General features: G+C 46.8%; 1 protein-coding gene across 4 annotated transcripts in view; it reads right to left on the reverse strand.

Moving 5' to 3' along the window:
- Positions 1-22,726, reverse strand: part of PTPRM (protein tyrosine phosphatase receptor type M) — a 746,863-nt gene that overhangs the window by 32,069 nt on the left and 692,068 nt on the right. For 2 of the 4 annotated variants that reach the window (XM_082668012.1, XM_082668011.1), the window contains 2 exons: positions 2,212-2,328; positions 1,453-1,503 (listed from right to left, as the gene is read on the reverse strand). In XM_082668012.1, coding sequence (XP_082524138.1) covers positions 1,453-1,503; positions 2,212-2,328 — 168 coding nt within the window. The remainder of the gene's footprint in view (positions 1-1,452; positions 1,504-2,211; positions 2,329-22,726) is intronic. The other 2 variants (XM_082668014.1, XM_082668013.1) reach the window with 1 other exon arrangement.

A 22,726-nucleotide genomic window follows, 5' to 3' on the forward strand; every position in this document is an offset into this window, starting at 1 on the left:
GAACTTGGTGTCCATCGCCAGCTTCCTTTCTGCCAGCTGCGGCAGGGGTACAGTCACCAGACAGCCTAGATCCACAGAAACTTTTCAGCTGTCTTCCTCCTGCCACGATGGGCACTTTGTTACTTAAAAGCTGTTCAGCTTTTGGAGTCACCAGCTACAGGGGAAAGGAAGGATGACCGTCCCATGCAAAACAGGAACTGACCAGTTTCAGGCTACAAACCTGCCTGCTTGTTTGCAGAACGGAGCCCAAACCCATTTTTCACCTTTAGGTCCCCTGATGCGAATACTCTCAAAATAGAATCCGCATTGGAGGACTCTCAAAGTATACACTTCACTTGGCTGTTTTATTTTTTTTTTAAGTTTCCTTTCTAATGAGGACGTTTAAAACCTACAAGAAGTGCTCCACAGCCGTACTAATGATTTGTTTTCCTTAGAGATTCCAATTGCCCCGTTAGGAAATCCGGCAACATGTCATTTTGATTTCCCCAAACGCTCTAACAAGCTCCTCATGCTTTCCTTCCTCTCACCACCTCTTTGCTGCTCGTCTGAAGACTAAATAACTGGGTATTTCAGGAACATTTCTGTGCAGCTGGGGATGTAGCCGAGAACACTAAGAGGTTAAAAAAAAGGCTAAAAAGACAAACAAATCCTTCCTTTAGCCACAGAGATGCATTTTCAGCTTATTAGAGAGCTGACTATTGTTCAAAGAACTCTATGTTTAAGTGATGGCTTTTGGATGCTTTTTTTTTGTTTTAAAGAAGAAAATATTCTGGGTCTTTTATCACTATCTGTTTCAATGCAGTTATTCATGAGCGCTCTTGCCAAGAGCCATACAAAAATCCTCCATATTTTTTTTCACCCCCCAATCCTGCCTAAGAAGGGAAAAACCCGACATCAAAGTGTGAGGTTCAGAACTTGAAGAATTGAGTCAGCCAGAACTCCACGTTGTTTGAAGTCTCTAAGCCTCCTGCCTGCTTATTAAAAAAGACAGGCTGAGGGGAAAAAAAAAAAAAAAGCTAAATAGTTTGAGAAACAGATTAAAATAACTGAAAGTCTCTTCAGCCTTGTGATTGTATGACAAATAGGGATTTGAAAACCAGGAGAGGTAGTTGAAAAAATCAGGGTAAATGAGCCAGTAAGCAAACGCTGCAATTTCCTCATTTCCCAAAACTGGTCTTGTTAATCCAGAAAGTGCATCGAGATGCAGTGAGAAGTAGGGGGGTGGGCTGGGAGCCAACCGCCCTGGTCCACTTACAACCCGGCGCCTGCAAGGGCACCCGCCACTGGTAAGTTCATGCCGGCATCGCCACATCCGGTGTATGGCTCAGCCGTGGACAGACGCCGGGGGACCTCAGAGACCAAACCGTGGGTCCCCTTCTTCGAAGGCAAGGTGAGGACAGGAAGGCAGAGCGTTTGTCAGCCACGTCACCTCCACTACCCCCCACAGCCTACCTGTGACACTTCTCTGGATGGACTGCAGTTTGCTTCGCTTCCGGCCCCTCCCTATGTCAGCAGAAAGAGGGGGAGTAAGGAGATTCCCCGTTACGCCCTGTGGAGAAGGCACAGAGCAGCAGTCCCATCCATGCATGTGGGATGAGGCCGTGGGACAGAGCACAGCATTCAGGACCCCACGCCCGCAGGGCCCGAGGGCTGAAACCAGCATGGGAGTGAATGGATGGAAGCGCTGGTTCATGCAAGAGCATCCCAGGTCTACTTATGTGTGTTTCCAGGTAGAAGCTTCCACCTGGAAAATCCATCAGTCCATATTAAACCATAAGCTGGAAAAGCCTCAAGGAGGTGGAGGGGATCCAGGACGAGTTAGGACCTGTGTCTCCACACCCATACGAACTCAACACTGGGAAACCCACATGGACATACAGCATGAAGGACATTTATTGAACTGCCTCTGAACAAGGACAGAGAGATGAGCTGAACAGTATCAATCAGGTTAAAAAGAAAAAGGAAGTAGACAGCTAGGTGTACCTTTTGGTTTAGTTGCAAAACACAGATTTTCATGAAATGGGAATGATTTGCTTCAAAGACGGAACTGAGCTATTACAGGATCACAGGGCAAGATGCAATCTTGAGAAATCACTGGATAGAGCCTACCTGCATTCAGGTGTGACCACGTATGAATTATCCCAGATAACTTAATGAGGCTGGTATCACTAATGTCTGACCAAAGCTTTTCAAAGCAGTGTGAAAACTTACCTTTTCAACAGCAAATGTTCTTATCACATATTCTGCCAGTAGCTCTGTTTCTATTAGGGTGACTTTAATGTCTTTGTAGATCTCTGTGTCATCTGGCCAGTATTTGCAGCATTTGACCTTTAGAAAACACAAAGGAAATGAAGATTTAGGGTTTTTTTTTTTTTTGGAGTTCTCTAAATGACGGGTCACAGTACAATTTATAGGATGCAATTTGCACACAAAATCAGAAGTACAGCTTAACTTTATTTTTTTAGATCACCTATATATTTTTTTCTCTCCCCAGAATAAAACACAATTTGAGTTATGGGAGGAATAAAACCTAGGAAAATGGTCTAAAGTTAACAAATTGTATTTATACTACAAACATCTCAGTTACAGTAACCATTCATTTCCTGTCTATCTCTACTCAGGAATGGCCTGGAAAAATAAACTATAAAAGTTAGCTTGCAGTATTTTAGCTCCTCTGAACTTTAAATTTCTTCTAGTTTCAGGAACTGATCGAACATTTTTGAGGAGGACTGAGCAGGAAATCAGAGCCCAAAGTGAAGATTAGAGTTTGTTTTTTGTTTTTCCTGAAGAAGGTAGTAGCTATGTGTTTTCCCCAAGTTAGAATTACAGATTCATTTTAGTATAAGTAAATTCAATACACAAAACCCGGTGAACTCCCTATGTTAATGACTCTTAAGATTTCCTCAGTCACCCAGGCACAAAACCTGGCAATCCTTCTCCAAAACCCAACCAACTGCCAAGTCTAAGAAGCTTTTGAAATCTCTCTCAAATATGTTTTCCACATTTTTATTCCCTCCGCCACCATCTTCAGGCTCTGGTAACTTCCTGCATCCCCTCCATACTAGTAGCTGCAAAAACCCTCCCAAGTGCGATCCCAATGGCACTGACTTGCTCTGCTCAGTAAACTTCCATTTCCAACCACTGCCCATGAAATTAAGTAGAAATTAACTTTGGCCTGGCAGGTAAAGATCTTTTTTGTATTTGGACACAACTAGCATCTTCATCCTTTTTTTTTGTTTGTTTTCACTACTCTCCTTTCTAACCACATATATTTTATGTTCAGAGACAAGCGGTTTGCCTGATCCCCAAGCAGACCTCATGGTCCAGCCTCCTACACATGCCATTCCTTCTGTGCAGGATGCTCTCCTCCCACTCAGATATTTTATCTAGCTGAACATTTTATCCATTCTTCAAAGAATATCTCAAATGCTGCACCCCTTCAGAGTCTTTTCTCCATGGATGCTCTCTGTTGGTGCTCTGATAAGATGTGCCAGTTCTGCTAGGATGACACCCTTCTGACACCGCGTTATACCTGCTTATTACCTGCCAGCATGCAAAGGGCTTTCAATTGCTTATTTCTGCACACCCAGCAAATCCGGTATGTGTCCCATACACAGAAAATATGCAATAGGTACATGTAAAACTGAATTTCATGGAGACAAGCATAGGATCATTGTAGGAAGGACAATCCCAGGTTGGGAAAATTTACAAAAAGAAATATGGACTGGGGTGGCCTTTCCCAGAACGCCAAACACCTTGGTACACCCGTGTTTCCGGTGTGGTGCAGGCTGGTTGTTACCTTAGCTGCTTCCTCATGAAACTTTCTGGCAGCCAATTCAGTGCCGTTCTAGATAAGCCTTATCACCTTTACTTGGGAAGATGTAAGCCAGAAACATCAGGAATTGGAGATACAGTGCAGCACAAGACAAAGATGGTCCCTTGGGGGCTTCCCTGGTGGTGCAGTGGTTAAGAATCTGCCTGCCAATGCAGGGGACACGGGTTCGAGCCCTGGTCTGGGAAGATCCCACATGCCGCAGAGCAACTGGGCTCGTGAGCCACAACTACTGAGCCTGCGTGTCTGGAGCCTGTGCTCCGCAACAAGAGAGGCCGCGACAGTGAGAGGCCCACGCACTGCGATGAAGAGTGGCCCCCGCTCGCTGCAACTAGAGAAAGCCCTCACACAGAAACAAAGACCCAACGCAGCCAAAAATAAATAAATAAATTTATAAAAAAAAAAAAAGATGGTCCCTGCCCTCATTAAATTTTTAGCTTCCTTAGGGAATCTTTTTTTTTCCCTTCATGGGAACATTATCTGTGACTTTATAAAGGATAATCATTTATAAATATTTTGACTTATCCATATTTCAAAGATTTATATCATGGATACCTGTGCCAGATCTAAAATATTCCAGAATAACAGAGATCTATAATTTCCAGTTCTTTTCCTAGATGTAAAGTGAGTCTGAGCAGATCCTGCATATTTGTGATGTCTAATTGGATAACAACCCTAATTTCACTCATAGAATGTCTAATTACTTTCACAATGGTAATTAACAAAGATGCTTATATGGCACGTACCAAAGTCTCCTCTATTTTAGGGGACTTGCTTTTACCTTTTTGTGACTTCAATCATGCAAGCAGAGGGTTGTGGATAGATACAAAACTACGAATAGAGTATATACATGCACTTTTAAAATTAAACAATTCTCAGGAATTCCCTGGCGGTCCAGTGGTTAGGATTCCGCGCTTCCACTGCAGGGGGCACGGGGTTCCATCCCTGGTTGGGGAACTAAGATCCCGCCTACCACGCGGCCAAAAAGAAAAAAAAAAAAGAAAAATTAAACAATTCTCAATGGAATGAACACATAAGTCAAAAATCTGTGTATTTCTCCAAAAATTACAAAGTTAACCTACGTTAACTAGGTATACCTTGTCTAATAAAAGTGCCTTATTAGAATGTGATTGCTGTAGGACATAGTGTATAGTCACCTATTCTTCTCTTTTAGAGTCTTTACCCTCCCCATCCCCAAAGTTTCAATAACTACGGGTGTGGAGGCTTCAATGCCTGGGAGTCAGGGAAACCAAAAGCCTCTGCAATGTACCAAAGGCTTAGAGTTTCTCTTGGGGACTGTTCCAGTTCCCTTGGGCCAGCTCGGTTCCCAATGATCTTGACCCTGCCGGGCCCTCCCGCCGGCTCTGCCATCCCCCAACCTCCCGGGTGCAGCTGGGCGCCCCCTGGCGGTGGCGGCAGAAAGCGCCTTCCAGGTGCAGGGGTCGCCAGGGGGTGGCCACATCTAGCTCCCCAGGCTGGCTGCACGTTACTGTGACCTTCGGGGCACCTTGATGTCTCTGTAGCAGTGGTTCTCAAGCTTCAGCAGGCATCAGACGATCCTGGAGGCCTGTGACAAGTGCTGGGCCCCACCGCAGAGTTTCTGATCAGTAGGTCTGGATACCTGTGGTTCCAGAATTTGCATTTAAGAGGCTCCCAGGTGATGCTGCTGGTCTGCGGACCACACTTTGAGAAGCAAGGAGGTAGACGACAGCCTGACTACAGAGGCTGGCTCTCTCCTTAAGGGTGCGGTGAGCCTGGGTGAGTCACTCAGGTTTGCTTAATCTCAGGTTCTTCATCTGCAGGGGGTGGTTTTTATTCCATCTCAGAGGGCTCTAAGGTTAAGGCAGGGGTTTCCAAATTTGCACGTTAGAATCATTTGGGGGGGGGGTTATTAAATTCCAAAGCCTCGGCCACACTCCAGGCCAATTAAATCATCATTTTTAATGCAAATCGAAACCACAGTGAGGTATCACCTCACACTGGTCAGAATGGCCACCATCAAAAAATCTACAAACAATAAATGCTGGAGAGGGTGTGGAGAAAAGGGAACTCTCCTACACTGTTGGTGGGAATGTAAACTGGGACAGCCACTATGGAGAACAGTATGGAGGTTCCTTAAAAAACTAGAGTTGCCATATGATCCAGCAATCCCACTCCTGGGCATAGATCCGGAGAATACCATAATTTGAAAAGATCCATGCTCCCCAATGTTCACTGCAGCACTACTTACAATAGCCAAGGCAAGAAAGCAACCTAAGTGTCCATCGACAGATGAATGGATAAAGAGGATGTGGTACATATATACAATGGAATATTACTCAGCCATAAAAAGAACAAAATAACACCATTTGCAGTGACATGGATGGACCTAGGGATTGTCATACTGAGTGAAGTCAGACAGAGAAAGACAAATATCATATGATATCACTTATATGTGGAATCTAAAAAAATGGCACAAATGAACTTATTTACAAAACAGAAATAGAGTCACAAACATAGAAAACAAACTTATGGTTACTGGGGGTAAGGCGGGGAGGGATAAACTGGGAGATTGGGATTGATATATACACACTACTATATATAAATAGATAACTAATAAGGACCTACTGTATAGCACAGGAAACACTACTCGATACCCTGTAATGGCCTATGTGGGAAAAGAATCTAAAAAAGAGTGGATATATGTACATGTATAACTGATTCACTTTGCTGTATACCTGAAACTAACACAACATTGTAAATCAATTATACTCCAATAAAAATTAACTTAAAAAATCATAATTTCTGGGTAAGACACGGGCATCCGTAATTTCTTATAGCCCCCAGGCGACTCCAAAGTGCAGATGTGTTTGGGACCCACTGGACTGAGTGATAACATCTGCCCTAGAGCAGGTTCATTGTGAGTATCCCCCCCAACCAATGGAAATTCTTAATTTTATTATGATGATAGTTTTGTGGTGATCTGGACTGGAGGTGGCCACAGGCAGTCAGAGGGCACAGATCCCCCTGAATGCCTGAAGAGGTGAAGCTGGGTTTCCTGGTGCAGGGAGAGGGGAGAGCAGAGTGTTGAGTGCTGTGCCAGCTCTCTGCTGGGGAAACATAGGCAGAAGCCAAGGAAACTCTGGTGCGTTCTCTGTCCCTCTTGCCTGCACACCTATCCGGGGCACTGGTGGGCAAGTCCACTCTCTCACCAGGGAGGTTTGATTAACGCCCAACAGAAACTAGGAAAGGGCGTCCTGACTTGCGGAGGAGAATCACATCCAGTAGAGCCGTGAGGAGCCACAGAGACAGTTTCCAAACAGTTTCCTTTTCCAGATCATCACGAATGCCAGACATAGACTTTCACGCTTGGATTTTGCTTTGGAATCACTGGGTTCTTGCAACTGTGGCCTCACCAGTGGCTGGCCTGAGGGGAGAGCCAGCAGGGGCCAGGGCCGGTCTCCTTCCCCTTCATTCTCTCCCTGGCTTGTGTCCTGAAAGGAGGAAACAAAAGGCCGGCCCAGGGACCAAGAGTGACTCACTCCAGGGGATGAGCTGGATGGTGGCGGCGGAGAAGCTGTGGACAGGCCCCAAGCACAGGGGTCTTTGGAGGAGGAAGCTCAGGGTCAATTATGCTTCCTTCAGTCTCGCCAGGCCCAGCTTCGGGAACAGATACCGAATAGGAAGGCTTGAAATGACTTTAGCTGCCTGGCCTCTTGGCGTGAGTGAGGGTATGAGGGGGAGAGGGGCAGGAAGAACAGAAGCACACGCTGAAAGCATCCTTCTTCTGTATACCTGATCACAGATGGCTAGGTTTCCGTGGATGCTCCCGTAACACCAACTCTCTGGTTGGCAGGAGGGGGGCTGGGGTAGAACGTGAAGGTCTGCTTCTGTGCTCTGTGCCTGGGCCCAAGGACTCATTTTGCTAAGAAGCCCATGATCACGAAGGGTTAAGCGATTAAATGTCAGCCCTTCAACTGCGGGTACCACTGCACCACCTAATAGACACAACCGACAAGGAGGTGGAAGGCAGGAAAAAGACAAAGGCACTGGTACAAGTTTTGGTTTGTCAAGGGGTTTTCAGCAGACTCTTTCTTTTTCTGAAAGGAGACATCCGAAGAGACAGTGACCACGGTTCTATTAATAGCTGAGTGCGGCTTTGCTGGGGCCTCTGGTTGGCAAGAGCAAAAACACTGCTGGGAAGCACAGTGACCATAAAGGGCCCCAGCCAAGAGCAGCTGCTAACGAGGCTTCCAAGAGAACAGATCTATTGCACACTTTTTTTTTTTTTTTTAACAGAACTCTCACAGCAATGAAAACATTCACTCATTTAAATATCCTGAAAATGCGGATTGCTTTGGTCCCAGCGCGATGAAGTAAGACAGATGTGCGCTGGCTTTTATCTTGTTAACTTGCGGTGTTGCAGCCGGTGACGCGTATCCTCTGAGCCTCAGTGTTCTCGTGCATAATATGGGATAACAGCACTGATTTTTTTTTAAGGGAGATTTTGAAGAGTAAGTGACACAGTCTATATAAAAGTTCTGCATAAGTACCTGGCTTATTGTAGGTTCCTAGCTCCTCCCTTCCAAACCTGCTTCATCTGGGCCCTGGGGCCTCCTTTGGGCAATATCCTTGAAGGCTGTTTCAAACTGGCACGAAGTCAGGAGCTGCTGGAGGTCTGGATAGTGTGAATTTGGAGGAGTCACTTCATGGCACCAGCAAATCCCTCTTTCTCACCTTCAGGCTCCTGCCTAAGGTTCCCCCCACAGGGCTTCTGGTTTTCTATCTGGTCTTCCAATAGCATCGATTAATTAATGGACACATAATACTTATAATATGTACAAGGTCATATCCATATCCGTCACATTTGTTTTCATCTGCTGTAAAGAAACACGTGGCCTGAAGCCTCCTGTGGAATTCGATGTGTCATCTTGCAGAACTCCCGAGAGATGTCTTGCTGCTTTTCTCTCTGACCGCACATGGATGACAAGGGTCCTACCCAGCTAGGTCACAGAGCATCAGCCCTTTGAAGAAACACGTTTACCCAGGCTGCTTGTTCCCCACCTTATTCAATAGACTGGCCTTGACTTTTAGCCATTCCCCAAATTTAAGTCGTCCTGCTAATAGAGGGAGATTTGCCACCATTGAGGACAATGAAAATGTGTGTCACACAGTCTAAAGATGATTCTGAAAGAAGACATTCAGAAATCTTTTAAGCAATGACAACATTATGACAACATATATATTATATATACATATTATATATACACATATATAATATATACAATATACGTATGTGTATATATATCATATATTATATATAACATAATATACGCATACATGTGTATACATAATACATACATACACACCTATATATTATATATACATACATATATATATACATCTCCTGAGGTCCATCAGAGGGGACATTTCTTAGAGAGATATCTGACGTATCTTTGAGAAGAAGATTCCATATTTTCTCTCAATGGCAGTCTCCCCATGTATCAGGGTAACAATTTAGATCAGCAGGACTGCAGTCCTCTAAAGTTTTTTATCTGTTGTCTCTGTGTGGGTCACAGAGCCGTCCAGGCTAGACCATACGGGGGTCACCATCATTCCAGTCCTAGAATGATCTACTAGCCCCTCACACTAATTCTGTGGGGCACGAATTATCCCTATTTATATCCATCATCTGAAGTGGAGAGGCTGAGGCAGACTGGGGAGCTTTGAGGGCTCCCCACCACCGCTGCAGTGACGTGATGCCTCTGTCTGTGCTCAGGGCAGCGGCGTCCAGACTGTCCTCCCGTCCAGACAGCCCCAAAGGCCATGATGAGCAGAGACTAGGCCCGGCACGGCTGGGGCACTGAGAGGAGAGAGGAATGAGTCTAACGCTGGTGAAGAGGCTGGTGTGGAAATAACCAACCTGACCCAGGGCAGAAGGAGGCAGCTCAGTGGTCACAGCACATGCCCCAGAGCCACACTGTCTGGGTTCAAAGCGTGGCCCCACTAACGAGCTGTGTGACCTCAGGCACGTCACTCAACCTCTCAATGCCTCCATTTTTCAGCTGTAAGATGGGGATAATAATAATGGTTTTAGAAAGATTAACCACATTCTTGCTTGTAAAGCTCTTAGATCATGCTTGGCAGCAGTAAAACTAGCAAAACAAAAACTGCTATTGAAAGGTAGAAAGAAGAACGTTAAATCTCAAGGAAGAGACCCAAAGCTTCACAAGGGAGACCACGTGACAGATGAGACCAGAAAGATGAAGTGCAGGTTCCCAGGGTGGTGGAAGGGGGAGGGCACTGTGGATTGACGAAGTTGGCGGGGGGCATCTCTGGGAATAGTCCTGAGTCCCTGATGGGGGGACGGGGTGGGGGGGCTGGAGGGATGGGATTCTCCTGACCTCGGTAGGAGACAGTCCCTGTTGCATGATTTCCAGCTGCTTCTGACACTATCCTGGTGGACCTTCCTGGTGCTGTGTTTTAAAATAAGAGGAACAGTCTTGGGGTAGAAAGTGTGTGTTTGAAAAGTGGGGGGGCACGCAGGACATGGATTTCTGTACAACCCACATTTGTAAAGGGCACTCGTTCCTTTTTGTGAGTGTACACAACCCCCGGAACCACCGTGCGGCTCTGTGCAGCTGAGCCAGCTGCCCTGACAGCTGGGCTGCTAGGTGCCGCGTACACACTGGATGCTGGGACACGTGTGTGAGTGTATGCGTGTGGGCTGGGAGCAGTCGATCGCCTGGGTATGTGTGTCAGGCACCTCTGTTACCAGCTGCTGAGCAGACGCTGCACACCACGACGGATACACCTGTGGCTCCTTAGAGCAGGTGAGCTCAGGGACTGTGCCTTCCACATCCCCCAGGTTTCCAGGATGTGACCTCTCTGGCTTAGTTAGTTATAGACCTGGAAATGTTCTTTAAACGCCACACACACAGACACACACACAGGCGGACATTCTTCTCGGTAGGGGGGTAACAGTTTACTTTTAAGGACCACGGATAAAGAAGGTTCTCTCAAAAACTCGCATTTAGTGATGGCGCAGCGTGGTGTGACAGGAGAGGCCTGGTGGGCACGCAGGAGGGCTCGAGGCTGATTCTAGCTGTGTGACCTTGTGCAGGTCACAGACCCTTTTTGGTCCTCAGCATCCTATGTGCAAAAAAAGAGGACAGTAGACCACACGGCTATTAAAATTATTCCAGGTCTGGGAAATAGATTTCATGACTCTAGAATGAGGTTCTTTGGAAGCCATATAGCTTAGTGCTCAGGAGGGAGGTTCTGCAGTTCCAGTCACAGGCTGACGGTTACTAGCTGCATGACCTTGGAGTAGGTTCTTAACCTCTGGAAGTTTCAGTGTATTATCTATGAAGTGAAGATAACAATAGCGCTCACATCACAGAGTCACTGCGAGGTCTGAAGCCCCATCGCGTCAGAGAATGTCCACTGGCTGCCATCTTTGCTTCATGTCAGCATCTCTATTACTAAGAAGGGAACAGCTCACGCTGTAGAGCGCCAGGTGCTCTACTGAGTATAAGAGCTCACACTTGATGGTCTCTACCAGAATGAGAGAGACAACGAACTTGAGTTTCAGAAACATGAATCTGGGCTAAATCCCTTGAGGTAGTCTGAGGTGCACACTTGTCCCAGTTAATCTTTTGGGGGGAGGTAAATGGCTCCAGGGGTCAGGAGCAAAAAGAGGAACTTAGAAAAGGCCCCGGCCTCCCTGGATCTCAATATCCTCACCTGTTCTATAACCCTCTTCCCTAGATTATCACAGGAACTGCTAAACACAGCAAAGACTTTGAAGAATATAGTGACACAAATAGATGACCTGCTTAATTGTTGACTGAACCTCATATAAATAGTCCTGGGTTTGGGATGTATGTGATTCAACCAGTTGAATGGATTAAAACTCCTACAAATTCACTCTTGATATTGGATTCTCCACCCAACAACATCAGAAAAGAATCTCTCTTTGGTGGGGTGATGACTGTACCATCCTTTTCTAGAACAGAGACTTCTCTGTCCGTCCAGGATTTTCAGTGATAAGGGTTCTGTTTCTATTTCAAAAGTAGACAGTCTGAAGCTGAAAGAGGTGAACCCAATGCCGGCTTTTGAAATATCTATTTCCTCCCATACTCTCCATATTTATTCCCTTCTGTGGGCTAATTCTCCACTGTATGTCACGGCTCCCTTCAGCTCTTTCCTTTCAGACTCTATCTCTTTTCACTTCCCAGTGAGTAATCCAGTGAAATCCCTACTAGTTAACTCATCTCCTGGCTATGAGGTCAGTCCACTTCTGTAATCCAGCAGCACCTCTGCAATTTTCAAATAATGTTACCCAAATGCATATTCCTTAATCCTGAGGTTTACAGGATGAGGAAGCAACGTAGTCCACACCTTCCTGTCAGGTGTGAAGGGGGTTCTTTGGTTGGATTTTATATCAGAGAAGTGTCCAGAGTTGTCCCACGTTCTCATTGCTGGAAACCTGGTCCCAGAGAAATGGGGCAGTGGCTTAAGCCGTAAACTGTTGTCCTGATCTGGTCGTAAACATACGGCAGATACTTTGAGAGGAGAAGTTCCGAGGCAGTGAATTCTGGGGTTCTGTTAGCCAACTGAATTGAACCCTACTTTATTGAAATCCCTTAATTAGTGAAAGGAATGTAGACATACTGATGTCTTGTCACTCGGTGAATCTGAGAGCAGTTGTACACAGACTGTAACCCTGCTCGCTGCATTATTTTGCCTCTTTGGCCCTCTTCTCCTAAGAGGTCCCCAGCATTTACTCACCTATTTCCTTAGCCAGATAACCCCAAGCCTTCAGGAGAAGGCAGGGCAAGGCCTCAGAAGATGAGGTCAGCAGACTTGGAAAGTTCAGAGAAGGAAAAAGACAATTCTGCATTCAAGATAGGACATCATTTATGGTTTTCAACAAGTTATTCAAGGATAGGATATACCCGCAGTGTGCACAGAGGGGGAAAGCTCAATCTACTTTTTTCTTTTTCTTTTTGGCCATGCTGTGCGGTTTGTGGGATCTAAGTTGCCCAACCAGGGATTGAATCCGGGTCCTGGCAGTGAATGCACAGAGTCCTAACCACTGGACCGCCAGGGAGTTCCCAGAGAACTCAATTTTCAAGTGATGTGAGTGGAGCAAAAGAGGAGCTCTGGGGGGCTTCCCTGGTGGCGCAGTGGTTGAGAATCTGCCTGCCAATGCAGGGGACACGGGTTCGAGCCCTGGTCTGGGAAGATCCCACATGCCGCGGAGCAACTAAGCCCGTGAGCCACAACTACTGAGCCTGCGTGTTTGGAGCCTGTGCTCCGCAACAAGAGAGACTGCGATAGTGAGAGGCCCGCGCACTGCGATGAAGATTGGCCCCCGCTCGCCACAACTAGAGAAAGCCCTCGCACAGAAACGAAGACCCAACACAGCCAAAAATAAATAAATAAATAAATAAATAAGTTAAAAAAAAAAAAAAAAGAGGAGCTCTGGCAGCTTGGAGACCATCCCATATTGCATCCGATTCTACTGCCAAGAAATTACAGATGTATGTGGCCCGGGAAGGTACCCGTGCAACAGGGGCTGTGATGCGTCTGTCCCAGCGCACCTGTCCATCTGCCACGTCCAGGCCCCTGCCCTCTTAAGCGCTTCACGACACTAAGGCAGGTGACCACCTACATGCACCCCAGAGACATGGCAGGTAAAGTGAGAGGCGACAGAGTGAGCCAGTGAGGATCCCAGCCCAGGCCAGTAGAGGGGTGGATACACAGGAAGCCCAGACCCAGATGAAGACGAGGATGTTCCACGGCTGGGCACCAATGACAAAGCGGCACGAGTGTCTGCAGGAGGCAAGCGACGGGGCTTGACGGTGGTGACCATGAATGTGGGCACCGAATGTGGGCCCCCGACAGTCACCTCCGTGGGTGCAGCTGGAGAATACTGAACAGCTGATCTGCACTCAGCTCGCACTCCCTCGGGGGCCAGGAGAGCGAGTTCTGGGAAACACCTGTTATTCAGACCCACAAACATGTTTCAATCCTAGCCATGTGAGAGATGGCCCATAAGAAAGCATCAGCTGACTCACCACACAGAAAGAATCCTCTAAGAAGCCTAATTTATAATTCATCCATCTTTGGGTAAAAATGACTTTGCCTTCTGTTAAAGGGACAGCATGGATTGGGCTGAGTTACCAAGAACATCATACCAAAGGGTTGACTGGGGAGGCCAGATGTAGCCTCCTCTCTGTCGTCACAGACAGAGCTGTCGTGATCCTCACTGGCGCCCAGGGGACCACGTCACACACACACACGGGTGGCTCGCGCCTGCAGTCTGTTCTCCCGAGTGGAAGAACCAGGCGAAGGGGAGCAGTGAACAGAAGCTTCCCTCGTACGAGTCGTTATCTTGCACCAGCTTATCTGTTCCTTTGTAATTATTCTTCCACCTCTTCAGAAACATTCACTGAGGACTTCCTAATACTTTCTATGTGTCTGACCCTGTGGGATTCACAGATGACATACCCTAGTCTTTGCTCTCGGAGGCCTGTGGTCTGGGAGGGCAGCACGGTCCCCAAGGGTGTTTAGTTCCTTCTTGTACATGACGGTGTGTCCTCCTCTATAACTGCAGGGTGAATGTTTTGAAGGTGGGCGCCTCTCTTCTGTTTCCCTGGCCTCACCTACAGCAGGGTACGAGGTCACTTGAGCACCGCATCTTAACTGGCTGCAGGTGCCTCAGCAAAGTCACAGGAGTGGTGGACAGACTTCAAGGGGTTAAGGTGTCCAACAATGGCAACGGCAGAGAAACAGAGCCTGTGAGAAAAAGGTATGACTGGTCCTGCCTCCACCCCAGGAAATTCATTAATTCACTGTGTCGACTCACGCAGAATTCAGGAAAAAAGAGACAATGGTCTGCACTTAGAACAAACAGTCTGCTGTTCCCGACAAGGCAAAGAACATTTCTGAAACTGAGGTAAGTATGTGTGAGCAGGAGAGAGAGAGAGAGAGAGAGAGAGAGAGAGGGTGTGTGTGTGTGTGTGTGTGTGTGTGTGTGATGCGTACATTTGGGAAGAACCTTTTATCAAGTACAGGAAGTGTGGAAGTTGTGAGAGAGATCTAGTCTGGTTACCCATGTAAGCAAGTGTGAGGGAGGGGAATAGCTAGCCTTAAAAAAACGCATGCATGTACACACACACATACACGCTTATTTGCAGGGACACCATGAGAATAAAGGTTACAGAAGGTGGGGTTAGCATTACAGATACCTTTTCTATAAGAAGCCTCATTACTTTGAGCTTTAAAATGCAGTACTTAGCGAAACAGAAACAGACTCATAGACATAGAGAACAGACTTGTGGTTGCCAAGGGGGAGGGAGCTGGGGGTATGAGTTGAGAGTTTGGGATTAGCAGATGCAAACTATTATATATAGACTGGATAAACAACAAGGTCCTGCTGTATAGCACAGGGAACTATATTCAATATCCTGGGATAAATCATAATGGAAAAGAATATGAAAATGAATATGCATATGTATAACTGAATCACTTTGCTGTACAGCAGAAATTAACACAACATTGTAAATCAACTATACTTCGATAAAATAAAAAAATAAAAAGGCAGTACTGAGTGTTTAATGTGAAATATTCGATAAGCCTTCAGGGAGACTGAAGAAGAAAGGTCCGTGGTTTTCTCCTTGCTTTACTGTGAGAGGATCTGTTTTCCTTTAGTCTCCTATTTTTCACAATTGCCACCCAAATTAGTAGTCAGTGAAGTGTTTCCTAGTTAAACGAAGTTGTTTGTGCATATCCTTTATACCACAGTTTACCTTGCAGTTAAACAGACTGGTTATCCAAATTGGATTAATGGACATTAAGTGATGGTGATGATTCCTTATTAACTTTTTGGGCGTAAAGTAACTATTTCTGTGCACAAGGGGATCTTCTTCCAGATGCAAAAATCACACATGGGGTTACACAGAACACGATGGGCTGCGCATGGATATCTTTATTAGATGATTGCAAGGGGCCACATTTCCCCCGAAGACCCCCTTCCTGCTGCCTGCCTCAGAGGCGGTACTGCTGAGCATCGGTTAAAAAGATGGAAATGTGCTCAGAAGGTAAGATTGCTTGATATGCCAGTTGATAAACCAGTGGATTGTTATAGGCAATTTTGAGAACTTTTGAAAAGAATATGTTCTCTCCAGATCTGTAGTCAGATTAGATCATTTTCAAAAGAAGGTCTATAAATTATAGACTGTGCATCTTTTATGGTCTGCATAAATTATGTACAGACGGAACCTCGCAGAATTCGTCTCATGGGTACCTAATCACGCTGCAATGTTCTGCTCTAGGTCTTCTACAAAATCCGTGTATAACAGTGCAGAAGAAACAGGAGTGGATGCCTCTCTCCCAAGGAAGTGACACTCGTGGCTTTGTACTGAATCACTCCCTTTACAAAACCCAGACTCTGTGCTTTCTCCTGCTGCTGGTACTCAGTGCAGACACCGTGGGTGCCCGGGGGGTCCTGAGGCCACGTGGATTACGGCACATCTGGGCTGATGATGCATCTGTTACTCAAATGGATCTCTGAGCCAACATGTAATCAACAAAGAGTCATATTCTTCGTATAAACATGGAATTTTACAGCTCACTGGGCCAATCTCCCTTCCTGTCGGGGATGTGTGAACTCAGGCTTGGAGGCGAGAACTGGTTGGTTCCCAGCTCACTGGGTAAAGCCCATCACGTCCCTCTCGTGGTCACCTGTTCACAGCCAGGTCAGTTCTGGGAGGAGCTGCCTCTGGCTCCCAGGATCCCAGGATCCCTGTGCACCCGGGTCCAGCTGCCACCACTGAGCCTTGCTTCTGTCTCTCTCCCCCTCTTACCTTCTCCTCAGAGAGGAGCACGCCAGCTCCTCCTCTGGCTGAGCCTTCACCTGTGCTCTCGACGGCGCCCTAAAACGGCTATTTGCTCAGGCCACAGCCTTGCTCCTGTCTTCATCCGGGAAGCCTGCGTTATCGGAGCGGGTACCCTCCCAGATCTGTTGCGTGTGTTTCTGTCACATTTATTCTCCTGCATCCTCATCTGTCTCTGTTCTCCAGGCTCAGAGGAAAAGACGTCTCCCCTCCTACCGCTGACTTGAAGACCTGCGCTCTGGATGCATCCTCTCCTGCCTCCTCAGCTGTCCACTTTCTAACAGCTCAATCTCCCTCCCTCTCCTGGTCCTTTCCCTAACACGTACAATTTTCAAAGGTCTTCCACCTGTAACATACCCTTCGATTGTAAACGCTCCTCTGCCTACAGCCCTATGTCTCTCCCTGCCTTTCTCGGCTAAGCTTCTGACAAGTTTAAACTCAGTCTACACCTCCTGATTTTCTACTCCTGCCTCGACCCTGCAGACTGCCTTCCATCCTCACCATCTGTAGGGAGTCATGCTGTTTTCTGTCACAACATCCATTTCATCCATCATCCTTCCTGATACATCCTTGACTTCCTCTTGGAGACTCACTTCATTCCCATGGAGTGGCTTGTCAATTAGGGGCCCAGGACGGCCAGGGATGAGCACGAGAACCGACCGGGGGGAGATGATGCTCTGTCCTCGTGATTTGAACCCTGAGCACAGTGAAAAAGGCTGGAAATTGTTGGCACCCATCCTCTGAGCCCCTGCACCCTGGCCAGACTGTCTGGTTGTGGGGCCCCTCCGATCACTGGCCCTCTGGATTTACTGCCGTCTTTCCTGTCTGTGTGCACGTCTTATTCTTCAAAGTAACATTTTGAGCTCCTAATACTCTTCCAACAAATGTCCCTTTGGCTTAAATTAGCCTGGGTTGATTCCCGTTGCATACAGTCAGAGAACTCTGGGAGGTCATCCCTCTGAACCACTCAGGCAAAAGGTGACCTTCTCCTTGTTAAATCCAGTGGCTCTCTCCCTGCCCTGGGACTGCTTCCTCTCTGTAGCATCTCCATCATGACCCTCTCTCCACGTCGCTCCCTCACTGCTCCTTCAGGGGCTCTGTGTTGGTCGCAAGAAGAGGCCCAGTTCCTCACATGCACACCTGCCTCTCTACGACAAAGCCTCAGTCTCTCCCCCTTCCCCACGTTCATTCTGAGCACAGCTGCAGTGTCCCTTCGGGGTCCTGTGGTTGCCTCTGCCTGGAGCACCCTGCCTTCTTTGCTGGTTCAGTCCCATTTGCCCCTCCACACTCAGGCCCATGCATCGCTTTGTCTGGGAAGCATTTATTGACAAACCCTGCATCCTCAACTCCCGGTCTGATGAGGCACCTTCTTTCTGAACTACTGTAGCAGCACTCTGCAAAGCCTTAATCATAGGATTTAATCACCTTGCTTGACTCCCCGTTGCTGTGGACAGGCATCCACTTAATGCCTTTGTAGCCGCAGCCTCTTGTGTGTGTACACACTGGCTGGTGTGTAGCATATGCTGGGTACCTGAGGGAGTCCCCTCCCACCTGCTCTGCGATTTTCCTCTGTCACCTTCCCCCTTTCTCTTCTTTTTTTAAATTGAAGTATAGTTGATTTACAATTTGTGTTAGTTTCAGGCACAGCAAAGTGATTCGGTTATATACACACATACATATCTATATATCTCCACATATCTATATATATTTCTATTCTTTTTCAGATTCTTTTCCCATATAGGTTATTACAGAGTATTGAGTATTGTTCCCTGTGCTATACAGTAGGTCCTAGTTGGTTATCTATTTTATATATAGTAGTGTGTATCTATTAATCCCAAACTCCTCATTTATCCCTCCCCCTTTCCCCTTTGGTAACCATAAGTTTGTTTCCTATGTCTGTGAGTCTGTTTCTGTTTTGTCAATAAGTTCATTTGTGTCATTTTTTAAGATTCCACATATAAGTGATGTCATGTGATATTTGTCTTTCTTTGTCTTACTTCACTTAGTATGATCATCTCTCCCCTTTCTCTTCTTGGACCTTCAATCTCTGCTTCCAATTCTATCTTCTCTTCAGACTCCCAGGTATGCTCCTATCCACCCTACACAGACACACACAAACACACAGACACACACAAACACACAGACACACACAAACATGCACACACAGAGACACACACAGACACACAGCGGCAAACACACACACCGACACACACAGACACACACAAACATGCACACACAGAGACACACACAGACACACAGCGGCAAACACACACACCGACACACACAGACACACACACACCAACTCTATCATCACATCTTGATCCTGCTTCCCTCTAGGTGCTGCTTCATCTCTTTCCTTGGATTCAATTCTCCAAGAACAAGCTACACTAATGTCTTTATCACACGTGTAGCCACTACTCCATGGCCATAGGGGTCCTGGTTCTATGGCACACTGCAACCTGGTAGGTACTGATGACAAAGTGAAATTATAATGGGGCCATCACAGTACAGGCAAACGGAGATGGAGGCGGGCGGCCATTGAGGACCCGGCTCAGACACGTCCCTGCACCACTGAGAGCTTGAACTTCCTGTGAACCATACCAAACTCAAGGACACCAGTCATCTTTAAAACAATACCTGCCAGCTGCAAGCTACAAGCTTCCCTCTTGTAACTATGCAACCATTTCAGACCCCAACCAATCCTTGCTTAATCGGCACCCTCACGCCTTTCCAGCTCCGACTGTAATTCTTGATAAACAGCCCATGGAACCATGCAGGTTTTGCTTTTATAAGCCTCCCCCATTTTGTAGTCCACAATTCAAGTCTTTCTTCAGTCAGTGTCTCCCGGGCTGCAGTCCTAACAAACCCCCAGTAAACTCTTTATTTCAATCAGGTCTCTTGTTTCTGAAGTTTTGGTTAACAACACCACACGTAGTTGTTCACAGGGAGGTCCTGGGGAATGGTGGAGACAGCCTGGGCTTTGGAACTAGACAGATGAAGACTCAAATTCTAGCTCTGCTCTGTGCCCTCTGCCAAATTACAACTGACCCTTGAACAACATGGGTTTGAACTGCGTGGGTCCCCTGATGAGCAGATTCTTTTTTCTCACTAAATACGAGCACTACGGTACTATACGATTTGAGGTCGGCCGAGTCCACAGGTGTGGAACCTTGGATATGGAGGAACAACACGCACAGACAGAGGGCTGACTACAAGTTACAAGAGGATTTTCAATGGAGCGAAGGGTCGGTGCTCTTAACCCCTGCACTGTTCAAGGGTCTACTGCATTTAACCTCTCTGAGCCTTAGTTTATTAATTTTGAAAACAGGACTCTTTGTATCTCATAGGGCAGCTGTGATAATTAAGGAAGTAAGGCTTGTTCAATCATTGAGGGGAACACCGGGCACAGAGCAGGTGCTCAATATACTGTGTTCCTTACCCTCCCCTGCAGTCCCATGCACCTCGCTCTCTGCAGCTTCCCTCACGCTGCTCACCTGCACCCTCTCTTACTTGTCACGGTTCCGGTTCCGGGTCTCGTGGTTATGCCCCATCTCTCTTGCTCTTCTTATCTGACTCCATCTCTAGCCCTTCCCCTCCCCCCGCCCTACCCCTAGATATAGACGCCTTCCAGGGCTGTCTTCAGCCCTCTTCTCGCTCTTTCTGCCGAGGATGCCATGCTTCTGTTTCAGTGGTTATCGCTTCACATCATACTTTTCTGGTTTGCTTGTCTTTCTCTTAGATTGTGCCAGGTCTTTTCATCTTGCCCTCCCCAGTCTAGCCCAAAGCCTAGCACATAGTAGATGCTCAGTAAACGAAGGGAGAAGCTCCCATTTCATGGTTTGTGTCTTCAGCTCACGCATCCCTCTTCCTGGAAAGCCCCACGTTGTTCATTCAGTCTCAAACTCAGCATGCCCCCAATACATTGATGAATCATGTTACGACTTTATTAAAACTGCTCTTCTTTCCTTCCCTGGTTGGGAAGGGAAGGGATACTCATTCTTGGTTAATAGCCTTTACATCAATCCGAGTCACAACCCAGTAGAAATCTGGGTTCATATTCAAGCCCCCGTCAGCATCCCCAAATAACACCCAAATTATGTGTCTCCCATAAATTCCAAATGCCACTGAGATAGGCTGGGACCTGGGACCCTTTACTGGAGCGCTTGCACCTGAACGAATGTCTCCTCCAGCAACAAAATACGAAGAAACTGTAAGGGACTAAAAATAACTGCACATGTGCAGTTGGGGCAAATTATGAACAATAAGATACAAGAAGGCCACAAACCAACTGTCACTTCTGAGGTGCTGGGAGCAAAAGCAGGGCTGATCCCAGCACCCGGCACCACCCAGGGGGCGGGCAGACCACCTAAGCCACTCCTCTGGCCCCACCCAGCAATCCACCCCCACCCTCACCCCATTTAAGGGACCAGCTCGCCCCGCCTCAGGGAGCGAGCAAGGACACCTGTTTCTTGTTTTCTCTCCCTTGTGCAGCAGCACGACCCCCAGTAAAGCCTTGCTTGGATCCCTCGTCTGGCCTCTTATCAATTTCGATTGATTACAGAGTCCAAGGACCCGGGTGGGTATCACCCCTGCCACAGCCCGAGCCCACCACGTCCCTCACCGAGTCTTGCTCTGGCCTACCCTGTCTCCATGCCCTTCTGTAACCCTTCTAAACCTTTCTCTAGCGGCCACTAGAACTGTCTCTCAACAACATTAATTAGGACATAGGATGCACCAGCTTCATGCCTTCCGTACACCACACAAGCACACCCCCCACTCCCTGCTCCTCCTTTGCCCTCCTAGAAAGGCATTTCAGACCCCTATGGACAAGACCTCAACCAGCCTCCTGCCTCCGGGTTCACAGTACCTCCCCATCAGGGCTCCAGCCACCTGCGTCAGACCACTCGCTCCTTCCCGATCTTTCATTTACTCCCCTTTCTCTGTTTTCCCTCAAGTGGTTTCTGTCTCATTCCTGCCATTTAAAATCTCTTCTCCCATTTAAGTCCAGCTCCTCACTACCTCCTCCATGCAGTCCTCTGAGATTCCCTTAGGCAGACTCAGTCCCTTCACTAGGGTCACCATCATTCTGACTTACGTGTATTATAGCTGATGGTTTGAATGTTCCCTAATACCATAGTTTATGTTCTTCCAGGACAAGTGAATTATAAATACCTTTGTATTTCTTAGTGCCTTGGATACAGTAAGTGTATCATTAAATGTTGCATACATTGTGATGAAAAGGGATCAGAAAGCCCACTTTTGGGTTAGTTTGTGAACAAGACAAATCAGGCTCTTGGGTTGATTTTCTAACTTTTTACAGAGGGGACCTGAGATCGTTGGGCCGAGAAAACCTCAAAGGTTCACAGGGCAGCTACGGAGTCTTCTGTACTGGAAATCTGGCTTCGTGGAGGGAGGGGCTGGCAGGGGGCCCCTCTCCTGCTGCTGATGGCTCGGGACCAGTTAGGGCCTCATTTCTTGGGTGATGTGCTGGAGGAGGTGACGTGAAATGTGGCGTGGCCTGGGTGGGAATCGTCACAGGCCACAGTGCAGACTTCCTCTTGTTTCCTAGTTTTGTATTAAGGTTATGGAGAGAGGCAAGGCTTGAATCGGCTACATTAATATGACCGCTGAAATGGTTGATGGTAGATCAAAATGGAGAGGAATACTTATTGAATGAGTATAAATTCATCAAAAGTTAAGGCTATAATTACCCAGGTCACAAAATGTCAATCTTAAATATTTAATTCATTAAAAAAAGATCGATGAAAGGCAATCGTGAGAGTTCAAGACAGAAAAATGTCAGCAATGTCTTCAAAAAGAATTTGTCTCTTCCCTTTCATGTACAAATTGGAACAACTTAAGAAATTTTGTAAAAAATATTATTATTTTGTCCTGTTAGGCATTACCTACGTTATTTTTACTATTAAACAGTATTTCCCCATGTTATAAAGGGGAAAATCTTGCTTCTCTCTTGCTTCTTCTATTGATCCTGGATCTGGTGGCTTTTGTA

Source organism: Grampus griseus, assembly GCF_964374135.1.
Source record: "Grampus griseus genome assembly, chromosome: 12".
Lineage (NCBI taxonomy): Eukaryota > Metazoa > Chordata > Mammalia > Artiodactyla > Delphinidae > Grampus > Grampus griseus.